This window comes from Pristiophorus japonicus, chromosome 21 (assembly GCF_044704955.1).
Source record: "Pristiophorus japonicus isolate sPriJap1 chromosome 21, sPriJap1.hap1, whole genome shotgun sequence".
NCBI classification, from domain to species: Eukaryota; Metazoa; Chordata; class Chondrichthyes; family Pristiophoridae; genus Pristiophorus; species Pristiophorus japonicus.
Genome location: NC_091997.1, coordinates 10723479 through 10745691, shown reverse-complemented (window position 1 = coordinate 10745691; position 22213 = coordinate 10723479). Strand labels below are relative to the sequence as shown.

General features: G+C 42.4%; 1 protein-coding gene across 1 annotated transcript in view; it reads left to right on the top strand.

The window, feature by feature from the left end:
* Positions 1–559: 559 nt before the first annotated feature.
* Positions 560–22213, top strand: part of LOC139233599 (deoxyribonuclease-1-like) — a 36432-nt gene continuing 14778 nt past the window's right edge. The window contains exons 1-5 of the mRNA XM_070864003.1: positions 560–697; positions 770–858; positions 1971–2054; positions 3484–3599; positions 20719–20831. Of these exons, the coding sequence (XP_070720104.1) occupies positions 560–697; positions 770–858; positions 1971–2054; positions 3484–3599; positions 20719–20831 (540 nt within the window). The remainder of the gene's footprint in view (positions 698–769; positions 859–1970; positions 2055–3483; positions 3600–20718; positions 20832–22213) is intronic.

Genomic DNA, 22213 nt, shown 5'->3' with positions numbered 1-22213 from the left:
AACTCAAGAAGTTGTGGGTTAAGTGATTATAATGTCGGGTTTATAAAGCTTACAGGAGGATAGAAAGAGAGGGAAGGATTTTCACAGAAGTCTTGGAAAGAATAAATTAGAATAAGCAACAATTGTATTAATCATAACAATATGGCAATGCAGAGAGGAGGAAGAATCTATAATGTTTACATTCTTGATTTACATGATGCCAGGTTCTATGGATGTACGGTGAGAGAGAGTTGTTTTAGACAGATTGATACAGTACCAATAGTGCTTTCTTCTATAAATTTCACCAGAATGACGAGAAGTTTGAAATGTCAATGTATGTACCATCTACCATTCATAGAAATAACTTGTATCCCAAACAAACAATTAAACTGTTAGCATTTGTATACAAGACCTGAAACGATCAAATTATTTTATGTGAGTACATTGATGGTCCGAACACCATTTTGTAATGTTGTGCAATTACCCTGACTGGTATGTGTCTAATCAAACTTCAACTCGAGTATTAAAGTGTTTATCTCATTTAACTATCCCTTGCTCTTTGAATCCAAGGTTCGCAGTTATGGCATTGCTTGCGATGCTGATTGTGATTGGCTGCTTTATGCAGGGAAGTCAAGGGCTTAAGATTTCAGCATTTAACATCCAGAGATTTGGTCATAAGAAAGTCAATGATTACGTAGCTCTTGACATTCTCATCCAGGTGAGCATAATCAAAGCATATATTTTGCGACAGAAGTAGATTGAGCACACATTTATTTTCATTTTCTTTTAGATTTTAGGAAGGTATGACCTCATCACCATTGAAGAAGTCATGGAAGCTGATAATTCAGCAATTACAGAACTCGTCGTAGAACTGAATCGGTAAGTAAATAGAAACTTTAGCCCTGATTTTAACTTGAGGTGGGAGTTATGCAGGCTGGGGTCAAGGCGGACGATAAACTGTCCTGTCCTCGGCAGCATGTGGCCTGGGAGATTTTAATTCCCAGGACTAATCTGCACAGGCCCCATCAGTCTCCTGCCCAGGCCCCATCAGTCTCCCGCACAGGCCCCATCAGTCTCCCGCACAGGCCCCATCAGTCTCTTGCACAGGCCCCATCAGTCTCCCGCCCAGGCCCCATCAGTCTCCCGCACAGGCCCCATCAGTCTCCCGCACAGGCCCCATCAGTCTCCCGCACAGGCCCCATTAGTCTCCCGCACAGGCCCCATCAGTCTCTTGCCCAGGCCCCATCAGTCTCTTGCCCAGGCCCCATCAGTCTCCCGCACAGGCCCCATCAGTCTCCCGCACAGGCCCCATCAGTCTCTTGCCCAGGCCCCATCAGTCTCCCGCACAGGCCCCATCAGTCTCCCGCACAGGCCCCATCAGTCTCTTGCCCAGGCCCCATCAGTCTCCCGCACAGGCCCCATCAGTCTCCCGCACAGGCCCCATCAGTCTCCCGCACAGGCCCCATCAGTCTCCTGCCCAAAACCAGTGGGAAGCAGCAGCTGGCTAGTGGGTGGGAGCGGAATATTGGGAGGCAGGAGGCCACTACCAAAGAAATAGTCCCGATATTTAGGTAAGTGGTTGGAAGGAGGTTTAGAAGGGCCTTGCGGCCTTGGGAAGGTGGGGAAGCCTACCAATCCATGAGTCTGTACATCGCACCAGACGTGTGTTGTACTAAATGTTACCATTTTGAACAATGGCTATTCACATCAACAATTAGTTTCCTCTTTCTGACGAAGCTTTTGCGTTACTCTTGAGTAAGATGTTCTGACCAATGGATGTACTTTAGTGGAACTGGATATACTAACTGAAGTTGGAAACAGATCTCACTCTTTCTTGAAGACTGAGACCAACATTTGGATTACCACGTAATACATCCCATTTTTAAAGATAGTTTATTTTTCATATTGGGTCACAACTTAAAGATTTTGTACATCCTTCCATCTGTAAAGTTATTTTTTCAAATAAGCAACAAAAATTGTTTGTTTTTCAGTTCAACCAAATTGCACTACAATTACATCATCTCTGACCACCTTGGCCGCAGTTCCTATAGAGAAAAATATGCATATGTATACAAGTAAGTCTTCTCCTTCAGTCCAGGTTGTTCATCAATTGATCGCCCATCATTGCAGCACTGGAAAGTTGGGTTAAGTTGTCTGGATTCATTATTCGTTCTGTAAAAATTGTTCTCTTTTCTCAGCTTAAGTTAGTTTCCTCATCCCATAACTAGATGATCTTCCTTATTTGGTAATATAAAAGGCAGACAGTCTGTGAAATTTACACAAATAATATTTGAAGTGTATTTACTTCATGGGTTCTTTGCTTAAGAATTCACAGCTACATATTTGCTGTAAAGAACTAGCTGGCTTATGAGCAAAGGTTTAACAAACAAATTGAACACTACTAGTTCATCCATCAGGTTCACAACTGCATGCCTCATTGTGGAGAACCTGAACTCAATTAACTAGGGTTTTATTGAGTCTTGTGAACATCACATGACTGGCTAAGCCACTCACAGTGCAACAGCTCCACAAACCTGTGAGCATGCTCACAGATGTGTACATTACAACAACTAGCCTCAGTAACCCTGGGTTAGGAAGGAGAAAAATCAGCCCAGGTTTGTCAGGCAAGGCCAGGATGACCCCACACAGTCAAACCGTTTACTAACGTTCGCTGCCTCAACTCACAAATGAAAGATGAGGTAGTAGAGGGTGGGCAGCACTCATGGTGTAACGATTCACAATATCATCATCATCATCATCATAGGCGGTCCCTCGAACGAGGATGACTTTCTTCCACATGAGTTCACAGATGTTCCAATGCAGGACCCGATGTTCCAGTCGTGAACTCCAATTAAGGGGGTGGAAGATGCCTGCGGGTGGATTTTTTTAACGTGTGGTGACCGTTGCACATCAACCACCACACGGGCTTGACAGAGCTAGGTCTTGGTCCAGTGGCAAGGATTAACCAGGACGACTGGAGACCAGCTTTGCTGCACGGACCTGGTGCGCGCACATATCGCAGTGTGGGCTGGTCAGTGCTGCCCCCGGGCCCTCGGCTCTTCTTCACAATATACTCAGTGCTCAGCAGCTGGTCATTTCTGAGCAAAACTTCACCAAAGATGCAACTCAAAACATTACATCAATAGAACTGGTTCAATCCAATCTGGGTGGTTAACAAAGCATGGATGACCTGCTTCCAGTAGCTACTTAACTCCAGCAGCTACAAAAGTATATATGCAATATTCTTACACTATGGAAACATCCATGAATTAGTGCTTTCAGGGGAAACGGGGAGAAAATGTGAGGGAATTGTAGATTTTACTGTGTGAAATGCTATAGATAAGCATTCAAAGAAGCGTTCTCAGTGAGACAATATTTAGAATTCATTGCACTTATAAAACTGATATATCAATATGATGTTTGGTTGCTCTCAAATATAACTTACCTGGCAATGTAACATGGCTACTGACTTTGTTTAATTGCCTATCTTTTATTTTCTAACAGTGAGAATATTCTCAAGCCTATGCAATGGTATCACTTTGATGATGGTTGTGAACAGTGTGGGACTGACACTTTCATCCGTGAACCTTTTATAGTGCACTTCCACTCCCCCACTACAAGTAAGGTCTTATAACTAGGTCTTATTGTTTTGAGAAAATCTAGGCTATACTAAAACTAGTAAATTATTCTGCTGAGCCTGGAGCAAATGAAAAATGGAGGCTGAAAACTGTAGTGGAAAATGCTATTAAAAATGAGTTAATCAGTCTGTACAGCAAAGCACACAGTGCCTGTAATAAAACAGACGACCTGGAGGCAGTCATGCATTGCAAGGAACGAGACATAATAGAGATTACCGAGACATGACTGCAGATAAATCAGGACTGGGAATTAAACATTGCAGGGTACAACATATAGAGATGGGAAACTGAGAGGTGGAGTAGCTGTATTTATTAGGGACATCAAAATGAAAAGAGTGGCTAAAATAAATGTTGATCCCCTAGACGATGAGACTGGGGAATTAATAATGGGGAACAGGGAAATGGCAGAGACATTCAACAAATATTTTGTATCGGTCTTCACGGTAGAAGACACTAAAAACATCCCAATAGTGGATAATCAAGGGGCTATAGGGAGGGAGGAACTGAAGACAATCACTATCACTAAAGAAGTAGTAATTGGTAAAATAATGGGACTAAAGGCGGACAAGTCCCCTAGATCTGATGGTTTACATCCTAGGGTCTTAAAAGAAGTGGCTGCAGAGATAGTGGATGCATTGGTTGTAATCTACCAAAATTCCCTGGATTCTGGGGAGGTCCCAGCAGATTGGAAAACCACAAATGTAATGCCCCTATTTAAAAAAGGAGGCAGATAGAAAGCAGGAAACTATAGACCAGTTAACCTAACGTCTGTCGTTGGGAAAATGCTGGAGTCCATTATTAAGGAAGCAGTAGCAGGACATTTGGAAAAGCATAATTTAATCAAGCAGAATCAGCATGGTTTTATGAAAGGGAAATCATGTTTGACAAATTTGCTGGAGTTCTTTGAGGAGGTAAGGAGCAGGGTGGATAAGGGGGAACCAGTGAATGTGGTGTATTTGGATTTCTAGAAGACACTCAATAAGGTGTCACATAAAAGGTTACTGCACAAGATAAAAGTTCACGGGGTTGGGGGTAATATATTAGCATGGATAGAGGATTGGCTAACTAACAGAAAACAGAGAGTTGGGATAAATGGCTCATTTTCTGGTTGACAAACAGAAACTAGTGGGGTGCCGCAGGGATCAGTGTGGGTCCTCAAATTTTTACAATCTATATTAATGACTTGGATGAAGGGACCGAATGTAATGTAGCCAAGTTTGCTGATGATACAAAGATGGGTGGGAAAGTAAATTGTGAGGAGGACAAAAAAAATCTGCAAAGGGATATAGACAGGCTAAGTGAGTGGGCAAAAATTTGGCAGATGGAAAGTATAATATGGGAAAATGTGACGTTATCGACTTAGGCAGAAATAATAGAAAAGCAAATTTATTTAAATGGAGAAAAATTGCAAAGTGCTGCAGTACAGAGGGACCTCGGGATCCTTGTGCATGAAACACACCAAGTTAGTATGCAGGTACAGCAAGTAATCAGGAAGGCAAATGGAATGTTGGCCTTTATTGCAAGGGGGATAGAGTATAAAAGCAGAGAAGTCCTGCTGCAACTGTACAGAGTATTGGTGAGGCCACACCTAGAGTACTGCATACAGTTTTGGTCTCCATATTTAAGGAAGGATATACTTGCATTGGAGGCTGTTCAGAGAAGGTTCACTAGGCTGAGGTGGAGATGATGGGGTTGACTTATGAAGATAGGTTGAGTAGGTTGGGCATATACCCATTGGAGTTCAGAAGAATGAGAAGTGATCTTATCAAAACATATAAAATGAGGGGGCTCTACAAGGTGGTTGCCGAGAAAATATTTCCACTCATAGGGGAAATTAAAACTCGGGGACATAGTCTCAGAATAAGGGGCCGCCCATTTAAAACTGAGATTGTCATGTATTTCACCATCTTGCAATGACTATAAGTATGTAACTGTAACTCATGCATACTGTAACTGTGCCCTTGTAATGCACACCCTGACTACAGGGAGTGAGCTCCTCTGTCTTGCAGACTAGCCTCGCTACTGCCTGTTTGCACATCCTGGCCAGGTGTCTCTTGACAATACAAATCCTACAGGTGTAAAGTTGGAACCTGCAGATTTTTGCAGTGTGTCTGCTCCCACATCTCCAACATGAGCTGAGATTGCTGTTAACAAAAGGACTATTCCCAAGCATTCCTCTCTGATGGCCCTTTTGGCTGTTTCTAAGCACTCTGATGGGGGATGTTAATTGTCCCATCACAGGATGTATTGTTCCTGTGAATTGCCAATCCCCTTTCCATTGTCCCTGTTGCCAGGAGCTTGTTGCTACCTGGGTGGTGTTGAATTGCCCTTGCCTGCCTACCTGGACGGTGTCGAATTGTCCTTGCCTGCCTGTGGTGTTCTGTGTCATTTTTATAACATTGATTCCCTGGTTCAATGCAACTTTAAAACCAGGGCTGTGTGTGTAGATTAGGTTGGTCTCCTCTTCCGCTTCCATAAAGGTCTGAGCTATCAACGCCGCCCCTTCTAAAGTCAAATCCTTAGTCCTTATGAGCTTCCTGAAAATGCCGGCATGATTAATGCCCTCGATGAAAAAGTCCCTTAACATCTCCCCTTTGCAGGCATCGGAGAACTTACAGAGACTGGCCAAACGCCACAGTTCCGCCACGAAGTCTGAGATGTTTTGACCCTCCCGACGCCGGTGAGAGTAGAACCGGTGCCAGGCCATGTGTACGCTACTTGCCGGCTTGAGATGCTCACTGATCAGCTGGCTGAGCTCTTTGAAGGACTTGTCCGCTGGCTTTTGGGGTGCGAGCAGGTCTTTCATTAGCGCATATGTCTGTGGACCACAGCTGGTCAGTAGATGCGCCCTCCGCTTGTCAGCCGCTGCCTCTTCCAACCAGTCCTTTGTGACAAAGCTCTGCTAAAGCCTTTCCACAAAGTCGTCCCAGTCCTCACCCACACAGTAGCGTTCCTCTGTGCTGCCGGTGGCCATCCTCGTGGTTCGGTGATTCCCGTTTCTCGTCGCCAGATGTTGAGTCTCTGCACCTTGTTACAAACTCACATGATGCATGGATATATCAGACACAGTCACTCTGTGACCTTCACTTTATTCCCAGGACTAAAGAGTGCTGATCCTGGGTGGGACCTCCCCTTTTATACCTGGAAGACCAGGTGAGGAACTCACTCCCTGTGGTCAGGGTGTGCATTACAAGGGTATAGGTACAGTATGCATGAGTTACAGTTACATACTTATAGTCATTGCAAGATGGTGAAATACATGAGATGAAGAGGAATTTCTTCTCTCAGAGGGTTGTAAATCTGTGGAATTCTCTACCCCAGAGAGCTGTGGAGGCTGGGTCATTGAATATATTTAAGGCGGAGATAGACAGATTTTTGAGCAATAAGGGAATAAAGGGTTGTGGGGTGCGGGCAGGGAAGTGGAGCTGAGTCCATGATCAGTTCAGCCATGATCTTATTAAATGGCGGAGCAGGCTCGAGGTGCCAAATGGCTTACTCCTGCTCCCATTTCTTATGTTCTTATAACAATGGCAGTAGAATAAAATGATACAACTATCAGCAAGACAGATATAGAATCCACGTAGATAGAGATAAAATATAATAAAGGATTAAACACACTAATAGGGGTAGTCTACAGATCACCTAATAGTGGAAGGTCGGTGGAGGAAGAAATATGCAACCAAGTTAGGAAAATAATAAAAAGCATAGAATAATAATCACGGGGGATTTCAACTATCCAGATATTAATTGGACAGAAGAGTTAGGTAAAGGTGATAAGGGAATGGAATTCCTACAATGTGTACTGGACTCCTTTCTAACCCAATATGTAAAAAGCCCAAAAAGGGAGGATTTGCTACTAGATTTAATAATGGAGAATGAATCAGAGCAGATAAGAGAATTAAAGTAGGGGAACAGCTAGGCAATAGTGACCATAATATAATACGCTTGAAGATAATAATTAAGATGGGCATAGTTATGACAAAGACCAGGGTAATAAATTGGAGAAAAGTTGATTTTGAGGGACCTGAGAATAGAATTTGGGAAAATAAAATGGTGAACAATATTGGCAAATGATGATGTAGAACAGCAAGGGAAACATTTAAAACGGTGTTCAACAGAGACTAGGAAAAATATGTTCCGCTAATAAAAAAGAACAAGCTAAACAATAATGAGACAGCGTGGATGAATAAAGCCATAAGGGAGAAATTGAGGGTAAGGAAAGAGGCATACATTAAGTACATGGACAGCAGGAGAAAACATGATAAGGGAGAAGATGAAGAGATTAGGAGAGAAGTAAAAAAACAATTAGGAAGGCAGAGAGGAACTATGAAATTAAATTATCAAGGAACATAAAACAAAAGAGCAAAATATTTTGCAGGCACATATATAAAAAAGGAAGGTCAGGATGGGAATAGGGCCACCAAGGGATGAAAAGGATAATACCACCGGCAGCATTAGAGGAGATGGCAGAGATATTAATTAACTACTTTGCTTCAGTATTTACCAGGCAGATGACATTGGATGATGAGATTAGTAATGAGTTAACTGCAATTAAAATAAAATGAGGAGATATACTAAATAAACTATTGAAACTCAAAGAAGCTAAGCTCCTGCTCCAGACGGATTACATCTGCACATTTTAAAAGAATCTAGGGAAGAAATAGCAGAGGCTTTCCTACACATATTTAGTAATATTTTGGAAAAAGTAGGACTGACAGATAGCTAATGCAATACCTATATTTAAGAAGGGAGTTAGAACATGTCTTGGGAACTATCATCATCACAGGCAGTCCCTCGAATCGAGGATGACTTGCTTCCACGTCAAAAAGTTCACAGGTGTTTCAATGAAGGACATAAAATTCCAGATCCCGAACTAAATCTTGAAGGGTGGAAGATGCCTGTGTATGGATTTTTTTAACGTGTGGTGACCGTTGCACACCAGCCACCACACGGGCTTGACAGAGCTAGGTCTTGGCCCAGTAGCAAGAATTAACCAATGTCCTAGGGGGAGTGTTTGCTAGTGCTGTTGGGGAGGAGTTAAACTAATATGGCAGGGGGATGGGAATCAATGCAGGGAGACAGAGGGAAACAAAAAGGAGACAAAAGCAAAGGACAGAAAGGAGATGAGTAAAAGTGGAGGGCAGAGAAACCCAAGGCAAAGAACAAAAAGGGCCACTGTACAGCAACATTCTAAAAGGACAAAGGGTGTTAAAAAAACAAGCCTGAAGGCTTTGTGTCTTAATGCAAGGAGTATCCGTAATAAAGTGGATGAATTAACTGTGAAAATAGATGTTAACAAATATGATGTGATTGGGATTACGGAGACGTGGCTCCAGGATGATCAGGGCTGGGAACTCAACATCCGGCGTATTCAACATTCAGGAAGGATAGAATAAAAGGAAAAGGAGGTGGGGTAGCATTGCTGGTTAAGGAGGAGATTAATGCAATAGTTAGGAAGGACATTAGCTTGGATGATGTGGAATCTATATGGGTAGAGCTGCAGAACACCAAAGGGCAAAAAACGTTAGTGGGAGTTGTGTACAGACCTCCAAACAGTAGTAGTGATGTTGGGGAGGGCATCAAACAGGGAATTAGGGGTGCATGCAATAAAGGTGCAGCAGTTATAATGGGTGACTTTAATGTGCACATAGATTGGGCTAACCAAACTGGAAGCAATACGGTGGAGGAGGATTTCCTGGAGTGCATAAGGGATGGTTTTCTCGACCAATATGTCGAGGAACCAACTAGGGGGGAGGCCATCTTAGACTGGGTGTTGTGTAATGAGAGAGGATTAATTAGCAATCTCGTTGTGCGAGGCCCCTTGGGGAAGAGTGACCATAATATGGTGGAATTCTGCATTAGGATGGAGAATGAAATAGTTAATTCAGAGACCATGGTCCAGAACTTAAAGAAGGGTAACTTTGAAGGTATGAGGCGTGAATTGGCTAGGATAGATTGGCGAATGATACTTAAGGGGTTGACTGTGGATGGGCAATGGCAGACATTTAGAGACCGCATGGATGAACTACAACAATTGTACATTCCTGTCTGGCGTAAAAATAAAAAAGGGAAGGTGGCTCAACCGTGGCTATCAAGGGAAATCAGGGATAGTATTAAAGCCAAGGAAGTGGCATACAAATTGGCCAGAAATAGCAGCGAACCCAGGGACTGGGAAAAATTTAGAACTCAGCAGAAGAGGACAAAGGGTTTGATTAGGGCAGGGAAAATGGAGTACGAGAAGAAGCTTGCAGGGAACATTAAGGCGGATTGCAAAAGTTTCTATAGATATGTAAAGAGAAAAAGGTTAGTTAAGACAAACATAGGTCCCCTGCAGTCAGAATCAGGGGAAGTCATAACGGGGAACAAAGAAATGGCGGACCAATTGAACAAGTACTTTGGTTCGGTATTCACTAAGGAGGACACAAACAACCTTCCGGATATAAAAGGGGTCAGAGGGTCTAGTAAGGAGGAGGAACTGAGGGAAATCTTTATTAGTCGGGAAATTGTGTTGGGGAAATTGATGGGATTGAAGGCCGATAAATCCCCAGGGCCTGATGGACTGCATCCCAGAGTACTTAAGGAGGTGGCCTTGGAAATAGCGGATGCATTGACAGTCATTTTCCAACATTCCATTGACTCTGGATCAGTTCCTATCGAGTGGAGGGTAGCCAATGTAACCCCACTTTTTAAAAAAGGAGGGAGAGAGAAAACAGGGAATTATAGACCGGTCAGCCTGACATCAGTAGTGGGTAAAATGATGGAATCAATTATTAAGGATGTCATAGCAGCGCATTTGGAAAGAGGTGTCATGATAGGTCCAAGTCAGCATGGATTTGTGAAAGGGAAATCATGCTTGACAAATCTTCTGGAATTTTTTGAGAATGTTTCCAATAGAGTGGACAAGGGAGAACCAGTTGATGTGGTATATTTGGACTTTCAGAAGGCTTTCGACAAGGTCCCACACAAGAGATTAATGTGCAAAGTTAAAGCACATGGGATTGGGCGTAGTGTGCTGACATGGATTGAGAACTGGTTGTCAGACAGGAAGCAAAGAGTAGGAGTAAATGGGGACTTTTCAGAATGGCAGGCAGTGACTAGTGGGGTACTGCAAGGTTCTGTGCTGGGGCCCCAGCTGTTTACACTGTACATTAATGATTTAGATGAGGGGATTAAATGTAGTATCTCCAAATTTGCGGATGACACTAAGTTGGGTGGCAGTGTGAGCTGCGAGGAGAATGCTATGAGGCTGCAGAGCGACTTGGATAGGTTAGGTGAGTGGGCAAATGCATGGCAGATGAAGTATAATGTGGATAAATGTGAGGTTATCCACTTTGGTGGTAAAAACAGAGAGACAGACTATTATCTGAATGGTGACAGATTAGGAAAAGGGGAGGTGCAACGAGACCTGGGTGTCATGGTACATCAGTCATTGAAGGTTGGCATGCAGGTACAGCAGGCGGTTAAGAAAGCAAATGACATGTTGGCCTTCATAGCGAGGGAATTTGAGTACAGGGGCAGGGAGGTGTTGCTACAGTTGTACAGGGCCTTGGTGAGGCCACACCTGAAGTATTGTGTACAGTTTTGGTATCCTAACCTGAGGAAGGACATTCTTGCTATTGAGGGAGTGCAGCGAAGGTTCACCAGACTGATTCCCGGGATAGCGGGACTGACCTATTAAGAAAGACTAGATCAACTGGGCTTGTATTCACTGGAGTTCAGAAGAATGAGAGGGGCCCTCATAGAAACGTTTAAAATTCTGATGGGTTTAGACAGTTAGATGCAGGAAGAATGTTCCCAATGTTGGGGAAGTCCAGAACCAGGGGTCACAGTCTAAGGATAAGGGGTAAGCCATTTAGGACCGAGATGAGGAGAAACTTCTTCACCCAGAGAGTGGTGAACCTGTGGAATTCTCTACCACAGAAAGTTGTTGAGGCCAATTCACTAAATATATTCAAAAAGGAGTTAGATGAAGTCCTTACTACTGGGGGGATCAAGGGGTATGGCGAGAACTCATTGAATGGCGGTGCAGGCTAGAAGGGCCGAATGGTCTACTCCTGCACCTATTTTCTATGTTTCTATGTTTCTATAAGACGACTGGAGACCAGTTCTGCTGCACGGACCTAGTGCACACACATATCGCAGTGTGGACTGGCCCGTGCTGCCCTTGGGCCCTTGCCTCTTCTGGGCCTCGAACTCACGCCTCACCTGGGCCTCGATTACGTCCCTCTACAATCTCGCGCCGCTCCTTCGTCCCAACTTCACCGCTCATGCAGTACTTGCCCATGCTCCAATCACTGACCTGGACCTTGATAATGTCCCTTTTCACTGCCATTGCTCTCCTGCTCCTGCATGTGCCGCTCCCTGGAGTGGTATGCCACCACGCTGCTATTTCCGCTCCTCGGCCTGCTCAGATGGTGCTCAGGCGGCGGAAGGAACAGCATGGCGGCCTAGCCTAGCAGTCTGCATGAGCCCCCAGCCTGCGAGCACCATCGGAGCAGGCCAGAGAGTGGAAGGAGCAGCTCAGGAACTATAGGCCAGTCAGCTTAACATTGATGGTAGGAAAAATAATGGAATCGCTAGAAACAAAAAATATAATAATAAATAGTCAGCATGGATTTCAATAGGGAAAGTCTTGCTTGGCCAACCTAATTGATTTTTTTGAAGAGGTAACAGAGAGGGTAGACCAGGGTAATGCAGTGGATGTAATTTATCTAGATTTTCAAAAGATCTTTGATAAGGTACCACAAAATAGATTAATGAATAAGTTCAGGGAATGCAGAGTCAGGGCACAAATAGCAGAAGGGATAACTAGTTGGCTTCAAGACAGAAAGCAGAGAGTAGGGGTAAAGATAAGCTATTCAGAGTGGCGGAAAGTGAAAAGTGGTGTTCCACAAGGATCAGCGCTGGGACCACTGTTGTTCACAATTTATATTAACGATTTAGACTTTGGACTGAAAAACACAATTTCTAAATTTGCGGATGACACTAAATTGGGGGGATAGTCAATACTGAGCAGGACTGCAACAAATTACAAGAAGACATTATTAAACTTGCAGAGTGGGCATATAATTGGCAAATGAAATTCAACACAGATAAATGTGAGGTATTACAATGTGGTAAGAAAAATAGGGAGGTCACATATTACTTGGAAAATAAGAATCTAAATGGGGTAGAGGAGCAAAGGGATCTCGGAGTGCAAATACACAAATCATTAAAAGTATCGACACAGGTTAACAAGGCCATAAAAAATCAAACCAAGCACTAGGATTTTATTTCTAGAGGGATAGAATTGAAAAGTAGTGACATTATGCTAAATCTGTATCGAATCTTGGTTAGACCACACTTGGAATACTGAGTGCAATTCTGGTCGCCATATTATAAAAAGGATATAGAGGCACTGGAGAGGGTGGCAGAGAAGATTTTCAAGGACGATGTCAGAAATGCGAAGGTATACCTATCAGGAAAGAATGAACAGGCTGGGTCTCTTTTCTCTTGAAAAGAGAAGGCTGAGGGGTGACTTTATAGAGGTCTTTAAAATCATGAAATGTTTTGAAAGAGTACATACAGAGAGAGTATTTCCACTTGTAGGGAAGAGCATAACTAGAGGCCATCAATATAAGATAGTCACCAAGAAATCAAATAGGGAATTCAGAAGAAACTTGTTTACCCAGAGAGCAGTGAGAATGTGGAACTCACTACCACAGGGAATGATTAAAGCGAATAGTATAGATGCATTTAAGGGGCAGTTAGATAAGCATGTGAGGAAGAAGTGAATAGAGGGTTATGTTGACAGGGTTAGATGAGGAAAGATGGGAGGAGGCTCGAGTGGACTTGTTGGGCCGAATGGCCTGTTTCTGTGACATATATCCTACGCAAAAGAGATCTGCTTCAATCCCAATGAAATATGCTGTTAGCTGCCTCAGCTGGAAGTACAAATAATTTACTGCCATATTACACTGGTATGAGCTCTGACAGAGAAATATGATACTCAGGGAAATTGGTTTCTGCTGCAGATTTGTAATGTCAGCATTAATCAACACCAGGACCCTGCCAGCTACATACTTGACTTTTACAAAGTCAGTATCATGAACAAATTGTATTGGTTTAAGTGGCTTTGGTCTTCAAGCCCCGATTTGCTTTATATCATGAACCCTATGATATTCAATGAAGGAAAACTCTTTTAGTATTATTAAGACTGTGGAAAAATAGGATCATAGTTGTGATATATTCACAGAGCACAAGCACACACAGCTTCCAACATGGCAGGCAGCTCTCTCGGAAGCCTCCGGAAATCTGCCTGGTTCTGTTTATTATTAACCCCGCACTTGCAGTACACAGTATGTCCACATCCACAGTGTGGAGCTACAAACATTACAAACTTACAGACATTTCACTTCTCCCTCCTTAATGAAGAAGCCATCATAACAAACATCATACATAACTTTCATGTTTATACATAACACAGGATATAGGCTTATTTTTTTCCATATTTACAAATTTAACTTTACCACTTGTTTTCTGTTTCGAAGAGGATACCTTCGCTCTCGAACAGAACCTTCCAAACATGGTGTTGAATCTAAACTCATTTGAGGCTCATCCTGAGGAAAGTTTTCCTCCATAGAATTTCCTTGATTTTCATTTGAACTCACTCTAACTTCAGGCTCTATGTTTTCCTGACTCGGACTCAGACTTTCATTCTGATTCTCTCCTGGATTTGTTTCCAGTACATTGGATTTAGGATTTGCTACTGGTGTATCAAAACTATCTGGTGAGTCAGAAATAATTGAATCATTCCCAACTTGAACTCCTTCCATGTCTGTAGGTAAAATATGAACAAACCTAACCTGTCCATTATCAAACATCTTTACCAAATATGTGCGAGGACCACATATCTTCACCACTCTTCCTGGTAACCACTTAAACCATTTATGGTGATGGTTCTTCACTCTCACCTTCTGGTTTAATTTCACACTTCCCTCTTTTACTCTACCTCTATCATGATTCTCTTTCTGTCTTAATTGTGTCTCTTCTACGGACTGTGCCAAATTTGGTTTTAACAACGAGAATCTGATTCATGGCTGTCATTTGTGAAACAACTCTACTGGTGTTCTACCAGTAGTCGCTATGTAATCAAACAATTAGCCAATTTGTGATCCAATGACAACTGTCGTTTCCTTGGATTTTGATCTAACATTTGTTTTATGAGGGTACGTTTTACAATTTGTACAGTGCGCTCTGCTGCGCCATTCGACGCAGGATGGTATGGTGGAACCTTGGTATGTTTCACATCATTTTTGCTTGTGAATTGTGCAAATTCTTCTGAACAAAATTGTGGTCCATTATCTGAAGCAATCTCTTCAGGGAGGCCAAATGAAGAAAATAATTTTTGCAAAATGTCCAGTGTTTTACTTCTTGTTATTTTCCACATTGGAAACACCTCAACCCACTTCGAATGGTTATCAATCACAATGAACAATTGTTGTTTATCTAACTCAACAAAATCAATATGTAGCCTTTGCCACACCCTGGGAGGCCATTTCCATGGCTGTAATGGTACTGGTGGTGGTTGCTTGCTTACCGATTGACATGTCGTACACTGACTCACGATGTACTCTATATCTTTATCAAGACCTGGCCACCATAAATAACTGCATGCAAAACTCTTGGTCAAACACATTCCCAGGTGCTGGTCATGGAGGTCTCCTAATAATTTGGACCTGAATTTATTTGATATAACCACTCTTGCACCCCACATGATACAATCTTTATCGACTGATGATTCATTCCTATGAATGAAGAATGGATGTGTATCTTTGTCTGTTACCTGGTTTGGCCATCCATTTGCAATATACTCATACACCTTTGACATCACTGGGTCATGTTTGGTTGCTCTACCAATCTCTTCCGCTGTGACTGGCAGTTCATCAATGTATGAAAAATAAAACACTTCTTCCCTATCGGGTGTAACTTGTGATGGGGAAGGCAATCTAGACATTGCATCAGCATTACTGTGATCAGCTGATCGTCTGTATTCAATATCATATGTATATGCTGACAAAATCAAAGTCCATCTCTGCATTCGGGCTGCAGATAATGTTGGAACTAGGGACTTTGGATGGAGGATTGCTGTTAGGGACTTATGGTCCGTAACAATGGTAAACTTATGACCATACAAGTGTTTGTGAAACTTCTTGACCCCAAAAACTAATGCCAAAGCTTCCCTTTCAATTTGAGCATAATTACTCTCACTGGCACTGAGAGTGCGTGAAGCAAAAGCAATTGGTCTCTCCTCCCCACTACGTAATACATGAGAGATTACTGCCTCAACTCCATACGGAGAGGCATCTCATGCCTACTTACAGCTTGAACTAGATGAGGAGTCCAAGTGATGTTTGACTATAAATACTCATCTAGGCCTATATCAATTTAATAGGCTACCGTTTGGAGTGTCTTCCGCCCCTGCCATATTCCAAGGGGTGATGAACCAGATTTTGCAAGGTATTGAAGGGGTAGTATGTTATTTGGATGACATACTAATTTCAGCACCAAATAGGCAAATTCATAATAACATATTGAATGAAGTCCTCAAACGGCTAGAGAAGCACAGAGTACGAGTGTCTGCTCGTAAGTGTGAGTTATTTAAAAACTCAGTGGAGTACTTAGGGTACAGAGTAGACAAAGATGGTTTACATCCGACCATGGAAAAATTGGATGCAATTAGAAATGCACCCACTCCCAGGAATGTCCCAGGAGCTTAATCTCCTTAGATATGTCATAGTGAACAAACATGGTGCTCTCTACCAATTTGCTTTTACACTCCTTGAATGCTGTATCGCATTCTTTTGACCACTTCCAATGGACCTGTTTTTTCAAAAGTTTATTCAGTGGATATAATACTGTAGCCAAATTTGGTAGGAACTTCCCATAATAGTTCAAAAGACCCATGAATGCACAAAGTTCAGTGACATTCCTGGGAGTGGGTGCATTTCTAATTGCATCCAATTTTTCCATGGTCGGATGTAAACCATCTTTGTCTACTCTGTACCCTAAGTATTCCACTGAGTTTTTAAATAACTCACACTTATGAGCAGACATTCGTACTCTGTGCTTCTCTAGTCGTTTGAGGACTTCATTCAATATGTTATTATGAATTTTCCTATTTGGTGCTGAAATTAGTATGTCATCCAAATAACATACTACCCCTTTAATACCTTGCAAAATCTGGTTCATCACCCCTTGGAATATGGCAGGGGCGGAAGACACTCCAAACGGTAGCCTATTAAATTGATGTGGGCCTAGATGAGTATTTATAGTCAAACATCACTTGGACTCCTCATCTAGTTCAAGCTGTAAGTAGGCATTCGTAAGATCCAGTTTTGAGAAGATCTGACCACCTATCAGTGTGTGAACAAATCTTCTATATTTGGCAATGTATTGGGGACATTACCCTCTAGAACCTGGTTTACGGTTACTTTATAATCACCACACAATCTTACCTTACCATTGGACTTAGGTACAACAACAATGGGTGTAGCCCAATTAAATCGATCCATCTTACAAGTAATGTTCTCAGTCTCTAGCCTTTTGAGTTCTTGCTCAACTTTCTCCTTGAGTGCATATGGTACGGAACGTGGCTTGTAGTAAACTGATCTAGGGTCCTTCTGTACCCTGACACTTGCCCTGAAGCCTTGGATCGGACTGCCCAATTTGCAGAACACCTTCGGATACTTCTTGATAACCTCATCAGTTGATGAAAAATCTCGCTTCCACACAGAAAATCTTACTCCAATCCAGCTTCAGTGAGCTCAACCAATTTCTTCCTAGTAAGGCAGACTTGTCTCCTTTCTCTACTATTAGAGGCAAGTTCTAAAATTGATCTTTATATTTCACTGGTACGGTGATATGACCTACCACAGGAATTTTCTCTCCCGAGTACCCACGCATCTCTATCTTGGATTTCTCCAGTTGAAAATCATGCAATTTGTCGTGGTACAGTGACTCCGGTACTACACTCACGGATGCACCCGTGTCAATTTCCATTGGTATCTTGAATGCCGCAACATCTATGTGGATTTTGATGCTTTCCGAATCGCTGTCCGTTAACTTCGTGCTCCTGATGACATGTAACTCTAACATATCCTTGTCTTGTTGTTGTTTTTCCATGCTATGTAGTCTCTTGGGATTTCTACTCAAATCTTTGAACGCTGGACTCATAGCTTTGAAAGCTGGTTTACCCTTCAGTCGGCATGCCTTCGCAAGATGCCCAGTCTTTCTGCAGAAGAAACACTCTGCCTTCACGTATGGACAACTTTGAGCAATGTGCTGTCCCGGGCACCTATTGCACGACTTTGACGCTCTGTTAGAATTTCCAGTCTCTGAGACCTTGGGCCCCCACCATCTTTTACTTTGAATCTGCAGGTGATTTACCTCGGTTGACTGACAACCGTAATTATTATTTAATTCTCGGGAATATTGTTCAGCCATGCCCATCGACCTCGCTGTCTGACAAGCAATCTCAAAAGTCAAGTCATCCGTCATTAATAGCTTCCTTCTGATCGCATCATTTTTCACCCTACAAACAAAATGATCCCACAATGCTCGGTTTTGAAAGTTTCCAAAATTACAGTGCATCGATAGCTTTTTTAATGCAATGATGTAATCACTGATACTTTCATCAGACTTTTGATTCCGAATCCTGAAATAATAGCTTTCAGCAATTTCTAACGGTTTGGGATTATAGTACTGCTCCAACTTGTTAAAATCTCTTTAAACGTCGTGTCCTTTGGCTCGTCAGGCACAAACAGATTTACAAGGGTTTTGTATAATGCTGGACCCGCCTCCGATAAGAAGATCGCTTTCTTACGTACCAACACAGCCCGGTTCTGGACTGCATTGTCTGGAACTTCGATTATGTTATTTGCAGTGAAATACATTTCTAGCCAATCCACATATGCTTTAAAACGTTCCCGGTCGTGTCTATATTCCACCAAATGTCCGATTATACCTGCCATTTTAATCTGTAGCTGTTCACACCGTGTGCTCTATTTTACCTCGGATTTTTGTAGCTTTTTCCAAAGACAGAAACTTCCAAAGTCTCTCTGTCGGCTGGCTGAATCCTTCGCCAACAAAATTTAAGCTTTAAATCATCCGAAAAATCCCATCTCAATCGCCAAATGTGATATCTTCACAGAGCACAAGCACACACAGCTTCCAATATGACAGGCAGCTCTCTCGGAAGCCTCCGGAAATCTGCCTGGTTCTGTTTATTATTAACCCTACACTTGCAGTACACAATACGTCCACATCCACAGTGTGGAGCTACAAACATTACAAGCTTACAAACATTTCAATAGTATAAGGACATTTTTTTTTATTTTTTTTTATTTTTTTGCTTCTTCTGACCCAAGCCAGCTGGCACAGAGGGAAGGCAGGCAGGTTGTTCCTCGTTTCTTCCATTACTTCTCTTTTGCATGAGGATGCAGATCATTCAGTAATTCATCATCTGATGCTCTTTCACTCTCAGTGAGAGAATATTTGAACTTTGGTGCTTCCCTCTTACAGGATGGCTGACATCAGGAAATAACCATAGGGAAATTATCGGAACAATATTTAAAAAATTCAATCCTAGAATCTGGGCGTTGCTGGATGTGGACCAGCATTTATTGCCCATCCCTAATTGCCTTTGAGAAGGTGGTGGTGAGCCGCCTTCTTGAACCACTGCAGTCCCTGTGGTGAAGGTATTCCCATGGTGTTGTTAGGGAGGGAGTTCTAGGACTTTGACCCAACGACGATGAAGGAACGGCGATATATTTCCAAGTCAGGGTGGTGTGTGACTTGGAGGAGAACTTGGAGATGATGGTGTTTCCATGCGCCTGCTGCCCTGGTCCTTCTAGGTGGTAGAGGTTGCAGGTTTGGGAGATGCTATCGAAGATGTGTGCCCCTTCCTACCCATGGGACCTCATGTTAGTTCTTTAACACACCGTCCCACCCTATAATGAGGGTTATTTTACATTTACATAATTATATATCCATTTTGGAACACATTTAGACCTGTATACAGGTACAATGCAATCCTCACTCTCCAATCCATTATAACCAATGCTATAATACGTATCGGCCTGGTTACCCTGGTATTTTCAGCGTGAAAAAAATCGACCAAAACAGTGCAAAAGATGGAGAAATTTAATGTGCAAATTACATCCAGCATAAATCAAGTTTATTTTGCGCTCATTTAAAAAACATTGTGCTTAAAACCATCCCTGCCCACAAAACCCCCGGCTCAAATTAATCTCCATGGCAAGTCTCCTCCAATTGTGCTTGTTGGCAGGCCTTTGAAGAGACTCTTAAAATTAAAGTTCTTTTTAGGCTCAAGAGCACTAATTGGCACCCTTTAAAGGCTTTTAAATATATATTTTTAATTTACTCAGAACCTGACCAATGTACACCAATAACTAGCATAGTTAATTTTAACATAGTATCGTTTTATTTAACGTCATTTTCAGTTATCTAAAATTGGGTTACTCACAGGTGCTGGACCAGATACTCTGATTAAAAATGCTTACTTTTTTGTGATAAACCTATTTGCAGCTGTATTAATAAAACTGCACCAGGTAACCATTCTTAAATATATCAAGGAATATTTTTCAACCCAAGAATTTAAAAAAAAATTATGTTCTACAGCACAGCCCAATTGCTCTGGTTCGTAGAAAATTTCACGTTCTGCGAATGAGTTTGAGTTGAAACTTGAGCAAAAATTAAATCACTCCTAAATACTAGCGCAACTTTGAGCGCAATTTCCGCCCAGATCGCCGCTTGTGCCCAAAGCAGAAACTTTTGTGTTGTGAAACTCATGGTCCTTGCTCGTAGAGAAACCTATTTATTTTTTAAAAAGCAGCCTCATCGTAGTTTGATCCTTGATATTATATCTTTATTTGCTTGGCAATCCTATAGAGGAGTTTTTATATTTTTTAAATAGAAATAGAAATATAGTTCTGGTTCTATTTTTTTGTCTTTAAAATAACTTTCAGTAAGTGAGATCTAAGAAGTAAACCACCTTCACAAACTCTTTCCTGTTAACATCTGGTACAATGTTTATCGACAGTTGTCAAGGATTTTGTCCTCATAGCCATCCACACCAGTCCAAGTTATGCAATCAGAGAGGTTGATGCGTTGTATGATGTTTGGGCTGATGCCAGAGATCACTTCCAAACAGAGGTATGGCAGATGAAGCTAAGTAGCAAATGTTCAATCAATATAATTGTAGAAACAAATTCAGCACATTTATCTGCTCAACTAAATTATTTTGTGCATTTTGTGACCATTGTTTATTCATTTATTCCTATTTTCCTCTCCATTCTTTCAGGTTTTACCCTCCCAGTGGTGTGTAGAGTCCCCCAGCAAGGAAGTTAAACAGTTCATTTCCTTCCAGGGCTCTGCTAGTACCAACTTGTGGCCAACCATTTTCATGTTTTTGGAACACAAGAGCAGCCTTAGCTTGACTTAACCTCTGATTCTCCTTGAATCCTGTGGGGATACTGACAGGGCCATGCTTGCCAACTCCCTTGATGTGCAACCTAGATCAGAAATTTGCCATAGGGTGGACTGTGAGTACAAACCCACATCACATCACTCTGCAACATAGAGCACTGGTACACTGGCAATCTGCCTGTGTATAATCTCACTGCCCATCAAAATTTACTCGACTGACCGAATAAATAAAAACAACTCGTGGGCTCCATTAATCAAGAACATGGCATTTTTGGACAGGCAAATTATTAAACAATATATCGGGCCCAGAAAATCCTCAAGTTCTCTGGCATACTGGGGTTGGGGTTTAGGCCCTCGTGGCCTAGAGGCCCGCAAGGAGAAAAAATGTGGACGGCCCAGAAGATCGAGAGTAGCCAGTTTCCAACCGAACCGGGGCAGGCGAAACATCTCACCACCCCAATCATGGCCCATGACATCTGAGGAGGGAGGACCAGGGGAGGGCTTGCCCATGTTAGGATTCCCTACACAGCAACTTCCATTCCACTCAGCAATCTGGATGCACACAAGTAGCTGTGGGGGCAGGTGGGCTCCACTGGGTTGTTAAGCCTGGAAATGCTGCAAGGACTTGTTTTTATCAGCCATCCTGGAGAAAGGAGGCATATTTCCTGCCCCTCCACTTGTGAGTGCCCAGAATGAGCTTAATCTGGCGTAGGCACCTGCCAAAGCCAGGCTAATAAACTGATCCTGCCCTGAGCATGGATACTCTAGTGGAGTCAGGATCAGGGATCAGCGGCATATAGCACTGTGGAGCAGGCCAGAGGATTTTTGGATCCATAGTATTACTTTACTCCTGGGTCGCCGTCTAAATGCTTAATTAATTCTTAATCAGAATAAACTTCGGAGGTAATTTTAACCCAGCAGGGTTTGGGGCTGACATCCATTTTACACCCGATTAAGTCAATGAAGAGTAAAATCGGGTGAGGTTGTAAAACAGATGACCAACCAGATCCTATCACAATCTGGGCGGACTAGGTTAAAATTATCCACAAAAAAATCAAAGCGAAATATAGATTGGCTCGCACTGGGTACATTAATTTCATTGAGCAAGA